This window comes from Balaenoptera ricei, chromosome 19 (genome assembly GCF_028023285.1).
Source record: "Balaenoptera ricei isolate mBalRic1 chromosome 19, mBalRic1.hap2, whole genome shotgun sequence".
NCBI lineage: Eukaryota > Metazoa > Chordata > Mammalia > Artiodactyla > Balaenopteridae > Balaenoptera > Balaenoptera ricei.
The window spans coordinates 21,337,185-21,360,065 of NC_082657.1; the positions used below are offsets into that span (position 1 = coordinate 21,337,185).

Below are 22,881 nucleotides of genomic sequence, written 5' to 3' on the forward strand. Positions count from 1 at the left end.
TTCCTAACAGTGCTTAACTCTTAAGTATGAATGGTTAGCCAATGATCACCAAATATTTGAAGTCAAATGCCAGAGAGGAAAAAAAAAAGTAATATGAAAGGAACAAAAAACAAAAGCAATGCATGAAGAAAACTCTAAAAGAAAAAAACTCTAAAATCCTAAAAAAGATTTTTATATCCACGAAACAAGAGTAGTATCTATGCCAAAGAAACGTTCAAAGGACAACAGAAAAACAAATAAATAAACAAGAAACAGAGCTCCTTGGAATTAAAATGTGCAGAAATTAAAAAAAAAAAAAATCATTCCATGATTCCAAACATAAAATAGAAGAAATCAGGTAAAAAATTATAACAAAGATAAAGAGATGGACAAGAGAAGGAAATTATCAAAGAAATAATATTAAAAATTTCCCAAAATTGTAGGACATGAATCTCCACACTGAAAGGTCCCACCAAACACCTAGCAAATGAATTTTTAAAACTCTACACAAGGTATATATCACTATGGCATTTCAGATCATGGGGAATAAGACAAGAACCTAAAATTTCTAAAGAGAAAAAACAAGTCACATACAAAGGAAAGAAAATGGAATCAGTTTTTTACTAGCAACCATAAGACAGAAGGCCTTCAAAATTGTTTAAACTTCTAATTCTAAATAGAGTCGTTACAAAAAGCAGGAGTATAAAAAATATTTTCAGACATGCAAAATTTCAAAAAAATGTATCTCCCACATACCTTCCTAGAAAGTTACTAAAAGCTAAAACTTGAAAGGAGATGCCATAGGAACCAAGAAATGGGAATAAATAAGAGGCAAAGATATGGTACAGTGATAAAGGAAGAAACTAGGAAGATAGCCATTCTTTGAAATTCAAGAGAGGAGCAAATATGAAGGACTCCAGTAAAGAAGTCTCTAAGAATAAGATGAAAGTGTTTGGTTGAATTAATGACAGATACATAACATTATGCAACAAACAAAAAAAAAGCAGTCAACTTCAAATGAAAGGCTGTTCAAGAATGGAAATGGAATTATATCTAAGAATGAACACTGATTAAACAAAAATTGTAATAAAAAATATTAAAATGATTGAGGAACAGGGAGAACATCATGAGCTAAATGTTCCCCTTTAATTATACGCAGGCAACTAGTAGATACTACATAAAATTGGAAAAAAAAAAATCAAGAAAACAGAATATGCAAAGTACTTGGGAAATATGCATAAAAAGAGGAAAGCAAAAGATTAGCCTAAAGACTAAAAGAAATACCTCTAGGGAATGGGAACTGGGAGCAGAGAGGGACAGAGAAGCATACTACATTTTTATTATATGTTTTAAGGTATATGATGTTTTAAAGCTATTTATGTTTATTCTGAAGATAAAACCAAAAATCATAAACTTATACTCTGTAACAAAATACCAATGCATTTAAGATATGCCTCACTGAAGATACTAAAGAATACACATATTGCCTCATAAGATAAATCATAAAAGTTTGTTGATGGCCATATCACATTTCCCATAATACATAGTCCACATGCACTTCAAGATCCTAACCTCTCCTACTTCTGAACAAATAAACTTGACTTTATTACTATGAAGATTTTAATCTAACGTCTTCAACCCAAATATTCTTCACCTAATCTTGCTTCTTTCTCTTCTTCATCGATATTTTCCAAAGCTACATTTTCTATCTATGCTTTGAATCTCATCACCTCCAGGATCTTCTCATTCCTTCCTTCCTCCAATTAATCACTCACTGCATTTACTTACTACAAACATGCTCAGAAGTTTCCTATGCTCAAAGGAAAATAAAATCTTCCTTTAAAACAACAAGGAGCGAAATTACAGACTAAGAAGCTTCAAGCTTTCCCTGCCTCCCTGAAAAACATCAAAAACACAAAAACTAACTAAAATATCTTAGAGGGGCTCTGGAAAACAGTCAAAGGTCTACAACCATGCAAACACCCAAACAAGAAAAAGCCACAGTCAAAATGACAGGAAATTTCATGGCATTTTTACTTGCCTTTCCCCACCCACTCCCTAGTGTGGAGCAGTTTTGGTCTGGAGAAGGTGGCAGCCCAGATCCCTGCCTGGAACCACAGAGAACAAACTAGACTGTATTTGCAACATTCTAACCAGTCTGGGGGCTGTCTGAAAAACTGGTATCTGTCTCACCTAAACCAGGCCTCAGGGGGAAGAAATTAGCTGGCACTGCTGTTGAAAGCTGCAGGAGGACTACAGTTCTGCAGATGCCTAGGGCAAGAGATGAGAGATTGAGCCATACAACATACATCCTGAGGCTGCAAAGAGAAGTTGAGGTGAGACTCTCTGGCAAAGTAAAATATTCAAAAGCAGCCATGTATATAGGGTAATCAAAAATCCATACACAGGCCCAGGAAAGACATGCTCAGAAAACACACAAAAGACAAAACTTTTCACTTTGGGTTGATACAAAGGCTTAAAGAATGCCTAGCTTATTAGTGAAGGTCCTTCTCACCACTCTGCAAAGACTGGGAGAGGTAGTTGTGTTTTCAAATGCCCAACTTTCATCAAAAAATCAAAAAGCACACAGTAAACAGGAAAACACGGACCATTCAAAAGAACAAAATAAATCTCCAGAAACTGTCCCTGAAGAAACAAAGGCATCAGATGTACTAGAAAAGGACTTTAAAAGCTCTCCTATGCTCAAAGAGCTAAAGGGAAATACAAAAAACTAAATGAAATTTAAAAAACAATATATGAACAAAGTGAGAATACCCACAAAGAGAAATTATAAGAAGGGCCCAAACACAAATTCTGGAGCTGAAAAATATAATAACTGAATTGAAAAATTCACTAGAGGGGTCAACAACATCTTTGAGCAAGCAGAAGAAAAATAATCAGTGAACTTGAAGATTACAGACATTTGACTTTATCAAGTCTAAGGAACAGAAAGAAAAAAAATGAAGAAAAGTGAACTGAGCCTAAAGGATTTATGGGACATATCAAGTGGATTAATATATACATTAAGGGAGTTGCAAAAGGAGAAGAGAAAGAAAGTGGCAAAGAGATTATTTGAAGAAATAATGGCCGAACAACTCTTGAATTTGCCCAGACATGAATCTATTGATACAAATCCAAAAAGCTCAACTAATTCCAGGTAGAATAAACCCAATTAGACCCACACCAAGACACATAATCGAACTCTTGAAAGACAAAGAGAATCTTCAAAGCAGCAAGAAAAAAACTCATCACATATAAGGGATCCTCAATGAGAATATCAGCAGAGATCTCAATAGAAACCTTGGAAGTCAGAACTCCAGTGGGCTGAAATACTTAAAGTACTGAGAGATTAAAAACTGTACTTCAGACATGAAGGATAAATTAAGACATTTCCAGATAAACAGAAGTTAAAGGAGTTCCTTATCATTACACCTGCCCTACAAGAAAAACTAAAGGGAATTCTTCAGGTTGAAATGAAAGGCCACTAGACAATAACTAGAATCCATATGAACATGTGAAGATCTCTGGTAAGGTAAACGTGGGCAAAAATTTAAAATAGTATTATTGTCATTGTGGCTTGTAACTCCACTTTTTATTTGCTACAGAATGTAAAAGCGAAACGCATAAAAAAACATTACAAATCTATGTTAATCGCTATACAATATAAAGATATAATTTGTGACATCGATAATATAAAGGGGGGAACAGAGCTATAAAGAAATAGCTTTTTTTCTAAGTGATTGAAGTTAAGCTGGAATCAATTCAAAATACATTGCTATAACCTTAGGATGTTGTAAGTAATCTCCATGGTAACCACAATCAAAATACCTATAAACTATCAATAAAGATAATGAGAAGGGAATCAAAACATTCACTACAAAAAAATCAACTAAATGCAAAAGAAGGCAGAATGAAGGAAATGAGGTACAAAAGCTGTAAGATATACCAAAAAATAATAAAATGGCAATGCCCTATAAATAGTTACCATATAAATGTAAATGTATTAAAGTACCATGGAGTAGGAAGGCACAGATTAGGAGAATCGATTGGGGAAAAAAAAAAAACAAAAAACAAGATCCAACTATATGCTGTCAAAAAGAGATTCACTTTACTTCTCAGGACACACAATAGGTTGAAAGAAAAAGGATGGAAAAGATATTCCATGCAAACAGTAACAAGAAAGAACTGGAGTGGCTACACTGAGACAAAATAAGTCAAAAAGGTTACAACAGACAAGGGGTATTTTATATTGATAAAAGGTTTAATCTATCAAGAATACAATTATATACTGAGAAATAAACCTCACCAAGGAGGTAAAAGCCTTGTATGCTGCAAACTACAAAACATTAATAAAGGAAGCTGAAGGGCTTCCCTGGTGGCTCAGTGGTTGAGAATCTGCCTGCTAATGCAGGGGACACGGGTTCGAGCCCTGGTCTGGGAAGATCCCACATGCCGCGGAGCAAATGGGCCCGTGAGCCACAACTACTAAGCCTGCGCGTCTGGAGCCTGTGCTCCGCAACAAGAGAGGCTACGATAGTGAGAGGCCCGCGCATCGCGATGAAGAGTGGCCCCCGCGTGCCACAACTAGAGAAAGCCCTCACAGAAACGAAGACCCAACACAGCCAAAAATAAATAAATAAATAAATTAAAAAAAAAAAAAAAGCTGATAATTTAAAAAAAAAAAAAAAGGAAGCTGAAGATGGTTCCAAAGAAATGGAAAGATAACCCATGCTCTTGGATTGTAAGAATTAATATTGTTAAAATGGCCATGCTACCCAAAGCAAGATTTAATGCAATCCCCATCAAACTACCCATGATGCTTTTCACAGAACTAGAATAAATAATCCTAAATTTTATATGGAATCTTAAAAGACGCAGAATTGCCAAAGCAATCCTGAGGAAAAAGAACAAAGCAGGAGGCATAACCCTTCCAGACTTCAAACAATACTGCAAAGCTACAATAATCAAAACAGCGTGGTACTAGCACAAAAAAAGACATATGGTTCAATGGACAAAATAGCCGAGAAATAAGCCCACAGACATATGGTCAATCTTCGACAAAAGAGGCAAGAATATACAGTGGGGAAAAGACAGTCTCTTCAGCAAGTGGTGCTGGGAAAGTTAGACAGCCGCATGCAAATCAATAAAGTTAGAACACACCCTCACACCATACACAAAAATAAACTCAAAATGGCTTAAAGACTTAAATACAAGACATGACACCATAAAACTCCTAGAAGAGAACATAGGCAAACATTCCCTGACATAAATCGTAACAATGTTTTCTTAGGTCTCCCAAGGCAACAGAATAAAAGCAAAAATAAACAAATGGGACCTAATCTTAGAAGCTTTTGCACAGCAAAGGAAACCATAAACAAAACAAAAAGACAACCTACGTACTGGGAGAAAACATCTGTAAATGATGCGACTGACAAGAGCTTAATTTCCAAAATACATAACCAGCTCATATGACTCAATAACAAAAAAACAAACAACCCAATCAAAAAATGGGCTGAAGACCTAAGTAGACATTTCTCCAAAGAAGAGATACAGATAGCCAATAGGCACATGAAAAGATGCTCATCATCGCTAATTATTAGAGAAATGCAAATCAAAACTACAATGACGTACCACCTCACACCAGTCAGAATGGCCAACATCAAAAAGTCTACAAACAACAACACTGAAGGGGGTGTGGAGAAAAAGGAACCCTCCCACACTGTTGGTGGGAATGTAAACTGGTGCAGCCACTATGGAAAAAACAGTATGGAGGTTCCTCAAAAAACTAAAAACAAAGTTGCCATATGATCCAGCAATCCCACTCCTGGACATATATATCCAGACAAAACTAAAATTAGAAAAGATACATGCACCCCTATATTCACAGCAGCACTATTTACAATAGCCAAGACATGGAAACAACCTAAATGTCCATTGACAGATGAATGGATAAAGATGTGCTATATACATACAATGGAATATTACTCAGCCATAAAAAAAGAATGAAATAATGCCATTTGCAGCAACACAGATGGACCAAGAGATTATCATACTAAGCGAAGTAAGTCAGAAAGAGAACAACAAATACCATATATCACTTACATGTGGAATCTAAAATACGACATACATGAACATAGGTACAAAACAGAAACAGACTCAAAGATATAGAGAACAGACTTGTGGTTGCCAAGGGGGAGGGGGAGTGGGGGAGGGAAGGATTGGGAATTTGGGATTGCAGGTACAAACTACTGAGTTGGCCAAAACGTTCATTCGGGTTTTCCCGTAAGATGTTACAGAAAAACCCGAACGAACTTTTTGGCCAACCCAATATTATACATAAGATGGATAAACAACAAGGTCCTACTGTATAGCACAGGGACCTATATTCAATATCCTGTGATAAACCATAATGGAAAAGAATATGAAAAAGAATATATATGTATAACTGAATCACACTGCTGTACAACAAAAATTAAGACAACATTGTAAATCATCTATACTTCAATAAAATTTTAAAATAAAGAATAAAATTATAAAAATACACATACCTAACAACAGAGCCTCAAATATGTGAAGCAAAAATTGACACAATTCAAGCAGTTCTGCAGTAAGAATTGGAGATGTCAACACCCCACTTACAATAAAGGTCAGAAGAACCAGAAAGGAGAACGATTAGGAAAGAGGATTTTGACAGCACTATAGAACAACTAGACCTAACAGATACATACAGAACATTCCACCCAACAGAAGCAGAATACATATTCTTCTAAGGGAAACATGGAACATTCTCCAAGAAAGACCATGTGATAGGTCACACAACAAGTCTTTAAAAATTTTCACAAGATTGAAACCACACAAAGTATTTTTTCCAATCACAATGGAATGAAATCAGAAACCAACAACAGAAGGCAAAATGAAAAATTCACAAACACGTGGAAGTTTAACAAAACACTGAATTAAGCAATGGGTCAAAGTAGAAATCACAAAGCAAATTAGAAAATACCTTGAGATCAACAAAAATGAAAACACAATATACTAAAATTTATAGGACACAGAGAAAGCTATGCTGAGAGAGATTTATACCTGTAAACACCTACATTAAAAAAAAGAAAGATCTCAAATCATAACCTAACTGTATGCTTTAAGAAACCTGAAAAAGAATAATAAACTATCCAAAGCAAGCAGAAGGAAGGAATAACAAAGATTAGAGTAGAAATAAACAAAATAGAGAATGGAAAAACAACAGAGAAAAATCAAAAATAAAAGCTGGTTCTTTGAGAAGATGAACAAAATTGACAAGTCTACCTAGACTGACTAAGAAAAAGAGAGACTCAAGTCACTAAAACCAGAAATAAAAGTAGATAGGCCTTTATAATCACATATAGAGCCTGAAATGAAATATGCAGTAAACCTGCAGGAGGAAGAATAAAAAGCAGAATCTTAAATAAAAAGCTAAATTAAAAAAACAAAAAGAAAAGTGAGACAATACTACTTATTTTACAGAAACAGGATTATAAAATACTGTGAACAGTTGAATGCCAACAAACTGAATAACCTAGAGAGACAAATTCCTAGAAACATATGGACTACTAAAACTGAAATGAGAAGAAACAGAAAATCTGAGTAGACCTAGAACAAGTAAGGAGATTGAATCAATAATCAAAAACCTCCCAACAATGAAAAGCCCAGAACAGAGACTTCCCCGGTGGTCCAGTGGTTAAGACCCCACGCTCCCAATGCAGGGGGCCCGGGTTCAATCCCTGGTTGGGGAATTAAGATCCCACATGCCGCAACTAAGCCCACGTGCCACAACTACTGAGCCCCCGTGCTCTAGAGCCTGTGCAATGCAACTAGAGAAGCCCACATGCCACAATGAAGAGCCCACAACGAAGACCCAACACAGCCAAAAAAAAAAAGCCCAGAACAGATGGCTTCACAGATGAATTCTACCAAACAAAGAAGAATTAACACCAATTCTTAAACTCTTTCAAAATAGTGAAAAGGAAGGAATACTTTCTATGAGGCCAGCCAGACAAAGACACTAAAAGAAAACAACAGGTATTTCTCAACAGCAAAGAAAATTTATGGTCACATAAAAACCTGTACAAAAAGGTTTATAGCAACTCTGTTTGTAATTGCCAAAACACCAGAAGCAAACCCAAGTGTCCTTCAATAGGTAAATAGAAAACCTGTTGTACATGCATGTAATGGAACACTACTCAGCAATAAAAAGGAATGAACCTTTTCATACACAGAAAAACCTAGATGAGGCATTATGGTGAGTGAAAGAAGTAAGTCTCAAAAGGTTACCTAGTGCATGATTCCACTTATATGACATTCTAGAAAAGGTGATAGATCAGTGGTTGTCAGGTCTTAGGGGTAGAGGTAGGGTGTGACCACAAAAGGGAAACATGAGAGAGTTTTTGGTGTGGTCCCATGTCCTAACTAAGGTATATCCTGTATCCTATTCTGTTTCCTGATTGTGGTGCTGGTGAAACAAATCTTTACAAGTGTTGTAACTCATAGAACTGTATACCAAATAAAAAGTCAACTTTGCTCTGATAATTTTAAAAAATAAAAAACTTTGAAAAGCTGGTCATATTCATGTTAAATGGCAAAATGCCAGATGTGAGCAAAAGGGTAGGACACTGAGCTTGCCATCTTCCGCTTACAAATGATCTTCCTCTGAGTCACTGCCTCTGAATCCTTTTATTGTTGTTGTGCTAAATCTATTTTGTCCTGTATTTTGATTACTTTTTAAACATGCAATGACATCCCTTCACCTTCCCCAATTATTCTGTTGACACTGAGGTAGGTATGTTTAACCTGCTTTATTTCTTCTGCCTTAAGAAAAATAAAGTATCTTTTCTTAATAAATGTTAAGTACAATAATATGCCTGAACAATTTCTTCAGTTATTATAAATTATTATAAAACTGTGTGAAAACAACTTTTTAGAATTCATTTACCAAAATAGATTCTCAAACATAATTTATTATTTATGTGTTCTGAAAATTATTTTAGATAAATATCGACCCCAAAAGGCATCGTTTTCGTCACTTCCTAAAACCGTATCTAACATTGGAAAGTGATTTACCAAAAAATATTTTGTTATTCTAGAGTTCTGTTCTATTCTATTAAAAGTATTCTTCCATTAATATAAGTCAAATTGATTCTAAAGATTTCTCTGCTGAAATATCCATATGAAAATCAAAGTGAACAATCTTCAAAAGACTATGAACTGATTTCATATCAGCAGAGTTACCCCAGCAGATAAAGAAAGCCTTCACCATTAAGAAAGGCCTTTAAAGAATTATGCCCATTCTCTTTGCTCTAATATACATGACTTACTTTAATGTAGTAATACCAAAAGAATTATCATTGCCAGAAATTATACACAAGACAAACAATAAGATTCTGATTAGTGGCACAAAAGATCAAAATATATATCAATTATAAACTTATAGGAGTTGATTTGCAATTAGAGTCTCCAAATATAGATTCCAGAATTTCAGAGTAAATGAGTTCTCCAACTAGTACCCACTCATGTATAAGTGAAATAATTTCAGCTTTAGAAAGCTCAGCTGTTTTCTATCTACATGACCTCATTTATACAGAAGGAGCCTCAAAAATTTCTTTTCAGATGCATATTTAACTAGAAGGCTAAAAATCAGGTAGGGGTGATATTATACTATCAATTTAAGTATGCTATTACAGAAATTAAGAACATAGATTAGATACTAAATAAACCTAATTTTAAAATGCAACTAAGCTAGCACCCAAGCCAACCCATCCAACTACACAACGTGTGTGTGTGTGGATATGTATAAATCAATAAACAATATCACAGATAAAGAAAACTAGAACTACCTCAATAAAATGAGGCAGAAACCTCAAACCACTTAAGTTTAAGGGTGACATTTTAGGTAGCATCTCTCCCCACCCGGCCTTTTCTTCTGCAAAATGGAAATGTGACTTCTTCCAAACCAAAACGCATGGTTAAGAACTGTTTCTACTTTTGCAAATAGGTATTTATCTTAGTTCAATAAGGAGAAGGAGAAGGAGAAGAAGGAAGTAAATTCCTTCTCTGTGCTAAAGTATTAAAAAGCGGAAGTAAGTCTACGAAAAGCATCTAAAACAAACCAATTATAAAATATAAAATGACCCCAATTCTTGTACCTATCCAACTTCTACCTACAAAACCATATGTGATAACTTTTACACTTGGTAATTTCCGAAAACATACTAATGTGGGTGATATTTCCAACCAGATGTTCCATTCTCCAGCCCACATTCTCAAATGCTGGATCTGCTCAAACTACCTCCAATTCGAAAGAATCACAAATACCCTGGATATTTGTTACATTTATCTAATAAATCAATGGAAGGTACTTTTAATAGCAAACAGTCCATCAGCGTGGCACTATGTGAACCAATACACATCCAGCAAAGAAACATCATTTATAATTGGTACATACGTTCTTTCCGGTGCTCAACTAAGCCCACAGCCTGCTTTGCTGAACATTTTGCAAACCAATTGTCCCCAAGTAAAACAGTGACTTCATTAGTATGGACAAGTTTTCCTGGCATGAAGGCAAAGGGGCCAAATGGTACCTATTGTTTAAAAAAAAAAGGGAGGGGGGGCAAAAAAATTAAAAACACTAAAAACTACATTTTATAAAGCAGCATTAAAAGCTCTGTGTGAAGGTCCTTTTTATCTCTACACTAGGAAAAATAAAATGTCAATTTCATGGAAATTTAACATTATATTAAAATTTCACTAGGAAAACCTATAGAAAATTGTTTTAGGTTAATAAATCAACATTAAAACAAGAAAAGAGCATATTTACATATAGCTTTCAGAGAAATTAGTGTTGCTTCCAAATGTTTATATTTTTTGATGATTCATAAATCTAAATGAAAGCAAACTAGAAACAAAATGTTAACTTAATAAAGAATAACTTTGATTTTTAAAAACTGAAAATTATTTCTGAGAAAACAGTCTCTTTTTTGAGTGAAACAGGAATTAACAAATACACAGCTTTAAAGGGTTTACAAAATTTACGAAATATTTGAGCTGGTATAATAAATAACAATACATTTTCAAAATATTTGGGCTAATTTAATTAAGAACACAGTCTTCATGAAAAAGAATATTTATGCAATGAAAGAATCTAATTCAGGGCTCACGAATAGACTGCTATGTCGATATGAAGATCATGTAAACAAAAATCAGCAGCACCTTTTTATATAAAATCAATGTTCTAGGGTTTAATTCTGTGAATTACACAACATTATGGTCTATTCCTGCTCTGGCTAACAGGAAATGACTACATGCCATATTTCTGTTGTAATTAGTTTTCTAACATAGTAAATGTGCATACCAAATATGTCAAATTTTATGCTAACATTTATGCCATCATAATATGATAATTTAATATAAATCTGAAAAAAGGCAAAGTAAATATCAACTATTACTACAATTAGTGTATTATTATAAAGTAAAACAAAAATAAACCTTCCTTGCTATGGTAGCTACCTCTGATCGAGGCCATCAGGGAGGCAATTTGTGAATCAATATACATAAAGCAAAGAAACATCTTTTTACTCTACACAGTTAATATCTTTACAAGAAACAACATATTACTTTAAAAGAAACACACCAAACATACCATGATATTATAAGACAACTTATCAGGCAAGGTACTGAGTCTTTCTTCAAGGGCATTATAGTCATTATCTACTTTCTTCCTGTTGACAAAAAAATACCAAATACTAAATTAATACACAAATTAACAATTCCTCAAGTAGGCTATGTATCATAAGACAAGCTAATCAAACACCTAATTTTAGCAATTTAAAGATTAAAGTATTTTTTAATTTTAAAATCGTGTTTTTACAAAATTTAGCAATGGCATTATTCCACCATACATTTATCAAAGAATTAAGACTCTCAGGGACATGAGCTTTTAGATGTAGAACACACACATCTTGAGAATTAGTGTTCCCTAAGGTAGAGGATCATCTGAATTAAATAAAATTTGGAAATTAAGGGAGACAGTGAGTTTGGAGGGAAACGGGCTCAAGATGAAGGAAGAAGAGTTGATAAAAGCTTTTGAGTGAATAAACACTGGTTTTGGAATAGAAATCACGAACACAAAATTTGATCAGATGCTTCAGTTCTCCTCGGAAAACTTTAGGTTGAAAAATGTGGTGGAGTCATCAACCCTTCAGTTATTCATACTAATGTTATTAAGGTGAGAGAGAATCAATCAGGGGCTAGAAGAAATTAGGTAGAGGTAATATAAAAAGCATTTCGATTGGGCCTTGGAGTCTGTTCCATGTTTTACCTAAACAGAGCTACCTAAATAAAGTAATTTCAAACCACTAAAGGATGTAATTCTGTAGGAGCAGAAATGGTCATATGTTTCCACATTGTGAAGCCTACTCGGTTCTCACACCTGCTGGAACTGAATAGCCCTACAATGAGATACCTCTTTCCAAACCTTCTCTGGATATGAGGTTTAAGGGTTGCCTGCTAGGCTGCAGGCTGCAAGCAAAACCAGAGCACTGAAATTTTTTAAAGCAGACGGGTGGTCGTCTCAATTTTTAAAAATAACGAAAACAAAAAACTCATCATTTCAGCAAGTAATTTAAAAGAACACGTAGATATTGTCGAATTAAAATTAGAATAAATTTCAGCATAATCACTCTCCAGATAATAAAAATGGCTGCTTTATAAAAATCATGGAATTGGTTTCAGTTTACTCTTTAGCTCCCCTAAAGCAACAGTAACATAATAAAAATCATCCCATTTAGTCTTAAAAATATCAAGGAATTTCACATATATATTGTTATTCATCCTAAAATATTCCTGTAGTAAATGTCACTTATCAACATTTTCCTCTTACAAAAGAGAAAACAGAAGGAAAATGGAAAAAACCACACGTTTAAGAGAAATTAGATCTACTCTATCAAGGAGAGGTAAGCAATAAGCAATGACCTTAACCTAGGTCTTCTGACGTGTATTCTTTAAAGCAAGGCTTTTCATTTTCTAATGTTCTAGTGCTTTTTAAAAAATTTCCTCTGGAATCCTTTTTTATAAATAAACATAAAATGTCTTTATTTGTTTAAGGCAAAAATGGTCCTTCTGGATACATTTTTATATGAATAAAATGTTAGGAAACTTCATGAACAGGGCTATATACCAGAAAGAACATGGCTTTGAAGTCAGACCAGAGGGTCAATCCCAGATTCACCACTTAACATAAACAAATTAACCCCAGTCTTAGTATCTTCAATGGTAAAATTGGAATAATGCCTAACTATCGCACAGATCCAAAGAGGACTAAATATAAACGGTCTAACACCCTGTCCAGCACTGAACATCTACATTGAGCATCCAATGACCCTTTTTCCATGAAGTATCAAAAAAACACCAATTCTAAAATTTTAAAGAAAGACTATATTACCCGCTAAGATAATTCTACTATGTCAAATTCATTCAATTTGATACAAATAGCACAACTTACTGCTAAAAGTATAGCTAAATGTAACAATTCAGGAAGCTTTTGGAAACAGGATTGGTGCAAGCAATAAATGGGATACTGTCCATAAAGATCTGATGTGACACAATACCTGCACACAGTGAACTCAATATTAAATCTACAAACACTAGCAGTTTTAGATAAGTAATTTTGCAAATGCTTAGATGTCTAAATGTTCCTACGATTGTTAAACAGCTAGTATTCAAGTTAACATTCAATATATAATATTCCGGTAAATACACCTGAAAAGGGGGGGACTTCTAACAAAACATCTCTTTTATATATTAAAAGAACAGTAGGTTCAATCAAGGTGCTACAAGAGATCAATATCAGTATTATTCCAAAGCACGTATATTCAGTTTTAAACTTATCAATAATTCTCTCTACAAAAATGTGGCCATACTGGAGAACAGTTTAAGACTGGAGTTGCTATTTCTAAATTTTGAATTGTTTTCTAAAAATACAAAAAGAAAGGAGAAGATAATTTAAAAAGCAGCTCATGCAGAAATCCTTTTTGAAGGGAGGCAAGTAGGAGTCAAGCAGTGTCTCTGGGAGAAATTATGGCTTGAGGAACTCTCTCCCTGAAATTCCCACTAGTGGAAATATCCAGCATCAAGTGCCTGGTCAAACAGTTATCTCCAAATAGTCCCTCTCATACTTAGGGCTTAAATAATCCCATTAAACATCACAAAGCCTATAAAACAGAAAACACAAAAATGATTCTAAGAACTAATGTGTTATGGAAGGTTGTACCTATCTTTATTTGTACCGAAATTGAATAGATTTTTTTCTATTTTACCACTGAGAAATATATAACTAAATTTTTGGAGACGGTAAAATATGTAGTCAAAGAAGGGACTGCTTAAAATAATTTTTTTTCAAATGGAAAATAAAACCCAGATATAGTTAGGATAAACCTCTCAAGCCTACTTATTTATTCTATATAGACCTCTTTGTTTGGCTTCACCATATCTGATCCTTACAGATTAGGTTCAGCCTTCAATTCTTAAAAGAATTATCCAATATGTAAGATTTAATTTGCATCAGACATCCTCATGCAACGTTCCTTATAGAAAATAAGAACTAAAGCACTGCTATAAGGCATATAAGAAACTTTTATAATCTTCTTTTGAGTCTTGCTAATCATGTGCTATAATAAAAGCCTTCTGAGAAGCATCTATTGTTATTAAAAAGCAGCAGCAAAAAAATAGGACATAACTACAAACTAGCCTTAACCTTAAGGATGAAGATCAGGACAGATCTCATGAGAAATACCTTATTTTCATAAGGTTATAAAAAGTATGAGAGACAGTAAGTTAAATGATGTGTATGCTCAAGTACTTATAGGTACTTATAGGTGAAGTATGTAGATGTCCACAATTTACTGTGAAATGCATCATTAAAAAATGGATTAAGGGTTGAGGTATGGATAGATATGTGATCAAGGTTCATCTATTTAATTCTTTCAATTTTTCTGTATGTTTGAAGATTTTCATAATAGAATATTAAAAAAGGAGATGGGAAAAATATGAGAGGAACTACTTATTTTTAATCCTCTTCTTAAATGCAACGGATAAAAGAAAATCTTTGTGAAGCAAAAGAAAAAGTTCTACATCCCTTCTTTGAGACAAGTGATTAAAGACTCCAATTTCCAGCTTTCAATAATAAAAAAGGAAAATAAAACAAATCACTGAAATAAAATTTTGTTAATTTTCACTTTAATGTATGAAGTTGGAATAGGCAGAAAATAGACATTAAGCCCATTTTTAAAAAATCTCCTCTATCATTCTCTTTACCTAATATCCTAAACAAAAAAGCAGAAAACACGAAGAGATGCTTAAAGGGAAAAAAGGGAAATGGCTTTACATTAGTGTTAATATTTGGGCTGATCTGGGGCAGAGTTAATGCTTTTAAGTTTTTAATTTAAGAAATTATAAAACACAAAGATTTTGGAATATATATGAATAAATTTACAATCTTCTTTAAAAATGATTTTTAGTCCATCATACCCACTCTAGAATGTCCCATTAAGCATCCAAGAAACCTTTGTTTCAATTCAATTCACCATTTATTGAGTGCCTGCTCTGCAACCAAGCCTTATGCCATATGCTGCAGGGATCATCGCTCCAATATAGCATGTCTTTTTTTTTTTTTTTTGCAATGCTTCTCTGTTAAAGATCCACTGGCTTGATGGATGCCTTGGTTTTTACCTCAAAAATTAAGAAAATAGAGGAATACTGAATTCAGGCATTGTAAAGAGAGAAAGCTTCTCGTTTCTAAAGAAAGGAATTACTGATTTTTTTAAAGTATCCTCTTAAACAGCATAACAAATTATCAAGGTTATATTAAGCAATAAAAACATTCTTGAAAGACGGATCTACACTGTTGTGCCTTCTGCAATCTGATGGGAAGGGGAACTCTTTTAACAATTTAAATGTATCTGTATAAAATCAACAGCATTTTAAAAAAATGGTCATGGCAAAATAAAATACTATCAAGATAAATGATAGTATTCAAAATTCAGGCAATATGGTCTCATATTCCTTTTTCTCAACTCATACCTAGGAAACATATCAGAAGATGCTGATGAAATAATCCATGTTGTTTATATTTTATGAGTCTATCAGAAAACTTTATTTTTAGAAATAGATAACAGATGAACCTAAATATAAAAACTTATAATTTTTCAAAAGTTTAATGAAACAAAATTATCCAAAGAGAGACAGACGCAGCTAACATTCTACGAGATTTCTTCAATTGAACTTTTCAACAATGAGACAACAGAGTACAATGGATATACACAGCAAAGGTGGGAGAGAGGAATTTGTGCCCTCTACCAACAACCATGCACATGTAACTTCACACTTGTCAGTTATCATTGGTACCTGTTTCTTCATCAGTATTCTTTTGCTCTAAGAATAGAATGAGATGTGAATTCAACGTTAAAAGTTATATAAAAACACATAACTCTAAGTGTGAAAGAAATGCCCTCAAAGTGCGCAAGTCTTAGCTTTAGGTGATGAGTTTATAGGCAATTTTTATTTTCTTTGTTTTCTAAATTTTCTACAACTGATACATATTTCTGTAACAAATCAGGAGGGACTTTTAAGAAAAGATGACTTTAGATGTGATAATTTATAATTGACTTAATAAGCTTTGAATGTTTGTGCCAGTTTCTACTTAAACCTAAGCATAATTTATAAGTTTCATCATTTCAATTTCTTGTTTTCTATACTTTAGAAAAAAAGGAAGCTTCTGTTTGTTGTTCATAACCCTTTATGGTCACTGATACCTATAAAAAACTGATAAAAACTCTAGATCTTTTCCTGAGAAAAAGGCCCTATATTTTGCATAAATTTCAATAGAAGTCCACTCATAGATCCCTTGAGGTTACTGTTTCTTTCAAGAGGTCTTACATGAGGAAAAAAAAATAGCAATCCTGGCTTTGAACGTACCAAATACACAAAATTCTCAAAATTATCTATAACTCGCTTGATTTAAATAAAAAGAAAAATGGGAAAACTATCACCGATTTGGTCATGAGTTCAAAATAAATTAGTAAAAAAGTTAAATTGTACACATGCCTAATTTTTTTACAGCTTACATTTTCCTTAGTCATACACTGATAGCCACACCTCCTTTTGTCTTGAGCACATTAGAATTTAGACTTTTGTATCTCAAAACAAGAGCATGAACTCTAGATTATCACTGAATGATACACCTCTCAGTCAAGCATTGTTGTTGCAATATTTACCCTTCGTCCTCAGTGCTCTGTGCTTGAAAGTTTTATTGCATGCTGCTCTCATTTTATAAAATAAATAAATAAAAATGAACGAAAACAGAAAAAAATCAGAGTGCAAAGAAATGTAGTTTTCAAACCTAATACGGTTAAGACAAAGATGAAAAATCATGAGGTGTCCAAATCGCATTGAGGTGTAGCCTCAATAAGATATATCAAAATACTCACTGGACTTAAGCTGACTGTGAGAAACTGTGAACCAAAATATACAGACACTGGAAATACATTCAAAGACTATGTTCTAAATGATGAGATGTCATTAGGGATTTTTTTTTAATATATAATAGTTTAAACTCTTTGGGGGGAAAAAAATTCCCCTATAACATATAACTTTGCCTTTTATTTTCAGAAATGCTTTAAGTATTAAACTAGTGTGGTTTTTCCAAAAACATGATACAAAGGTGAGGGGACTCCTAGAAGTTAACAAATTCTAATTACAGTTTAAAAATCATTAACTCTTTTAGAAAAGAAAAGAAAAAAACCCTAAAGCATTTACAATTTGACCACAGTGACACAAACACAAGAATTAAGAAGCTGAAGGGAATAAAACAAAATGTCTTAAAAAGCAAGAGGGAGAGAATTAGCTTCTCTTCAGAATTATGAGTAAGTTTATCTTTATTCTTTTATTTCTACCTTTCAGTAAATATGTATTCATTTTATATTCAGAATAAAAAATTTTAAACTTAATACAGATTTTGTTTCCTAAAAAATCATTCTTAAAACATTCAACTTGAATCTTTTTTTTTTGCATCTTAATTTGCTTTGAAACATCATACACAGAAATTTCAACTTAACATCCCAACCCATGTACTAAAACATGACACCAGAAAAAAAAACCTGAAGAATGACAGAGAAGGGGGTTTCTATATATGATTCCTCCCTCTTGCCCTTGCCCCTAAGGACATTTTCATAATAACAACAGAAATCCCAACAACAAAGGTATGTAAAATCTTCAGAAAATTGGAAGATTTTATGACACATAAAAATAAAAAAGCCCAAACAGAGGGCTTGTACAAAACAGTGACTGAAAACTTTGTGGTCAGTAAAATGAAGACTCTGAAAAATATGGTTACCAAACTTACCTAACGTTGAGGAGTGAACTCATCATCATGAATAAATGTTTTTAAAGTATTAAAGGTATGCAGATCGATATTTCATATAGCATGCACAAAAAATAAATTTTATATAAGCATATGAAGGCAAGTCAAGAAAACACTGTTTCAGGTAATTCATGAGAAACACACTATAAAACCACAGCATTGTTCTAAAATAGTTCAGTGCTTTTGTGGGGCAAGGTATCCCTCAAAAACATCAGAGGTAGATACAGATATTCATCCATTTGTACAGACTAACTAGAAAGAGGAATTGAAAGAAAGAAAGAAAGGGGGGGGAGACAGAGAGAGAGAGAAAGAGAGAAAGAGAGAGAAAAAAAGAAGGAAGGAAAGAAAGAAAGAAATCATCAAATCTTCACCTGTGATTTTTAACTATTTAGGCATGCTCTCTTGGTTATTTCTCACTATATACTTTGACTATAACCTATGCTAGAAACTAATTACTCTTTTTCTTAAAATACTATTTTTTTCCAGTTTCCTTTGAAAAATAACAAATGTCGTTTGCTTTACAATCCCCCCCCCTCAAAATTCACGTGCTTCAGAATTTTTACATCCAAATTTAAAGCTATTATTTCTAAAATTAAACATCTGAGCAATATAAAATAGCTTTTTCTATATTTTCATTTAAGTTTGCTTCAGGTAATTTCATAGATATCTTTACTACTTAAAACTCTCAAGATAATTTGCAGGAAACAAGACTTTTTTTTTTTTTTTACATAATTCATATGCATATAATTTATGATTACAAACAGTGCCTAACATACAGATGATATGTATGTGCCAGGCATCAGATATCATATTCCATTTAATTCTCACAAATCAACACAAGTAATGAGACTTCCTTTTTCTGTGGGACATGTTCAACAGAAGTCATCTATAGTGCATTAAAAATGACCATAAATTTTTTGTCACTCCTCCCACCAACATGTGGAGTCTATTTACCCACCTTTTGAATTTGGTCTAGTTTTATGAGTTCCTCTGACCAACAGAATGTGGCCTTGCAGCTTCCATTCTTGCTGCCCTTATAGCATCATGTAAAGTAAGCAAGAGGAAGAGCACATGGAGAGTGAGGCCCAGCTAAGAGCCAAGCACTAGCCACCAGACTTGTGGGCGAGGCCATTTTGGGCAACCCAGCTACCACAAGGCTGCAACCACACGAGTGAGTCCAAACAAGATCAGGAGAAAACAACAGAGGTAAGTTCAGTCCAATATGCACAACCAAAGAACCATATATAGGTAAATGGTTGCTGTTTTAAGCCAGTACATTTTGGAGTAATTTTATTAAAGAACAATAAATAATGGATACAACAGCTTAGCAAGGATGTATTTTGAGTTGTGTAAGTCATACTCTCAGTCATGTGGCCATTATTTATTTAAAAAAAAATAAGTAGCAAAAAATATTTGGTAACGCTAAAAATCAGACATTTGACACACAATGAAGTTCATGGGAACATAAAGAATAGGAGTTAATTAATGACTGAAAACAATCTCCAAAGTAGAGTATTAAATGTGCAGTGTGATTTCATCTTTATCAAAGAGTGGGAGCATAATATATATAAATATGTGGATGAATACACATACATATACATACACACATACACACACACACACATACATACACACACCCCTTGTGCAAATAATTTCTGAAAAGATTCGCGGGGAACTGGTAAAGAGCAGTCGTTTACCAAGAAGAGAAGTGAGAACTGGAAGACAAGGGTAAGAGGGAAACTACATACCATTTATATCCTTTCGTACTTCTTAAAGTTTGAACTTTATAAATATACTGCCCAATTTCAAATTTTTAATTTAAAATTTAAACAGCTAATATGCAATCTTCTATGTCTTTAGGATATATACTGAAATATTTCCACATGAAATGAAATGCTTCAGAGTAATGTCAAAATTGAGGTGGGGGTAGAGGGTAGGATAGGCTATTTTAAAAGGAAACAAACAGTTCAGATGCAATCATGAGTTGATATTCATTGAATCTGAGTGATGGGTACATGTGGGTTCAATACAGAACTCTGTCACCCTTTGTTTGAAATTCTTCATAATAAAAGTTATTTAAAAACATTAATATAAAGCTTTAACAATACCACTCAGGAAGCCATCTCTCCATCATGATATAAGAAGATAATGGCATGAATACAAAATATTCCGGAATATTTACAAAGCTTTGGAGGGTTTTTTGGTTTTTCCTTCTTTCTTCATCTGACAATTAGTTAAACTTTTCAAAAAAGATTTCAGTTACTATTAATATTTATTGAGTGCCAGTGTGGATGTTCCATAGACATTGTCTCACACTTTACCTTCAAGTTAAGTAGTTATCATCATCACTTTACAAGAAGAAAACTAAAAATCTCAGTAATTCACCCAAGGTGACAAAGTTAGTAAATGACAGGAGTCAAATGTAGGTCTGTGGCTTCAAATTCCATGTTCTTTAGGGAAGAATTTAAAAGATTAAAAATTACAAATAATCTATAAACAGAATAATCAGCCCCTAGTGGATCAAACACTAGGAAGTATATTCATATGTCCACATGAGAAAATAGTGTGTGGATTTTATAATGCCTTATTTCCTGAGTTAAGTAAAAAGGATTATAAGGAAAAAAGTTGTACCTAAAAATTTTCTTAAATCTTCACTAAATTGAAAACCACTATTAGCTCTAAAAGTGATGCACAAATTCTCAACTATTAGGCTCAAACATTTCCTTTTTATCTGTTACTAATTAAACAAATACTATAAATGTCTTTAAGGTCACCAAAGTTCTGGGATTTGAATTAATTTTCTGGAAGAGATTTCTGGGGTCAGACTCCATTGCCCCAGACCATTTTTACTCCTACATTTCTACAAATATTTTTACTTTGTGGCCTACATTCTTAAGAAAAATTTTAAGGTAAAATATTCATACTCATCCCTTAAAGAATCCTTTAAAATTGCACAAATGAGCATAAACATCACTAGCATAAGACTACATTTTTTAAAAAAACATGTTATTTAGCTCCTCATTATATTGGTATATACTCATAAAAAAGGATAACTTAGGTACATGAATTGTATTTTAGACTATGCTAATGCCAAAGGTTAGAGTGAAAAGCAACATGCTTTTAAAAGCAATGCATGAGACACCCTTAAAAATAGCTCCAGTCTCTGTTCTTGCTTCCTATCTCCAACCAAATAGCACAAAATTATTGTGATTTCCCTGTTTAGTGCCCAACTATGCATTTCTCCGTGGCAGGGTCTTTCACTTCCAAACAGCGGCATAATACTGGCATATGGCAGAAACTCAATCGTTGTTTGTGGAATTAAGATAATAAAAACATCACAAGAATTCCACAATGCTCCCTAATAGCAATTTCCTGGCTTTCAGAGGAATTGGAGACACTTGGTTTCAGTTTTTTAATATAATAAATTCGTGAATTCACTGGCCATTTGGATTCTAGCAATATCAGACCCTCATTAAAAACTAACATAAAAGTCTGTTTCCTGAGCCATATTAAAAATAATTCAGAGGAAAAAGCAAATTCTAAGTGGAAAAAATTATTTTAATTGTTTAATGTATAGATAAGGTACTATATTACTTTAAGATATGTGAAAGTAAATATGCTAAGCTGCTTTAGTTTGGAGAGCTATGGAAAACTGGAAATTGAGACTGAGTCATGTGAAACTGCCCTGAAGTAAATGTTGCATTTCTGTCTGTCAAGCTCATCAGACTTGGGTACTGCTATAGTACTTATAAAAACGTTATACAAAAAATAAGCAAATATTTGGTCTTTACTTACTCAAACATTTATTAAGTGCCTATAATGTGCCAAACACAGTAGGAGGTGCTGTGGATAAAAGGATGAAAACATGTCCCTTAGCCTTAAAGAATTCTCAGTCTGGTAGGGAAACAATCTTAAACCAGAAGCAAGTTGTCAGTCACACATTTGTGTAATTTAGTATCTATTCTGAGTGAATCAACCTTTTACTAATTTCGTGAATTCCTTACCAAAACCAATAGAGTAAAGTCCACATTAATAAGACTTCCCTTGGGAATTATTCGTAAAATGGATCACTTTGGCCAAATTAGCAGGGGGAAAATGGTTAATTCCTTGACCGAGGACTCACATTTCAAGTTTTAACCTGGACTGAATGTAAAATGAAAAGCGAATGGTCCATTATGGAAATATTGACAGACTTAAACCACCAGTGGATGCAACTACAACTCTGCATTTATTGAAAATTAATGAAGTCCCTGAATTTTTATTTATAAAGTGGATATTATTTAGTTTTAGATTATTTCTGCAAGCCAGAAGTCAGAATTTAATAAAATGATGTGTACAGATTGCACCGATTTTCACTCTTATCCACTGCCTGCAGCCTATGTGCATTTAAACCAAAAAACATTTGATATACACTAACTATAAATTATTTCCTTGGCGATCTCTCAGGCATGAAGAAA

The 22,881-nt window shown here is 33.4% G+C and overlaps 1 protein-coding gene across 1 annotated transcript in view; it reads right to left on the bottom strand.

Annotated features, from left to right (window-relative positions):
* The window catches only part of URI1 (URI1 prefoldin like chaperone), a 64,217-nt gene that overhangs the window by 15,040 nt on the left and 26,296 nt on the right, over window positions 1-22,881 (bottom strand). The window contains exons 3-4 of the mRNA XM_059905027.1: window positions 11,651-11,729; window positions 10,457-10,592 (exon numbers count right to left, since the gene is read on the bottom strand). Of these exons, the coding sequence (XP_059761010.1) occupies window positions 10,457-10,592; window positions 11,651-11,729 (215 nt within the window). The remainder of the gene's footprint in view (window positions 1-10,456; window positions 10,593-11,650; window positions 11,730-22,881) is intronic.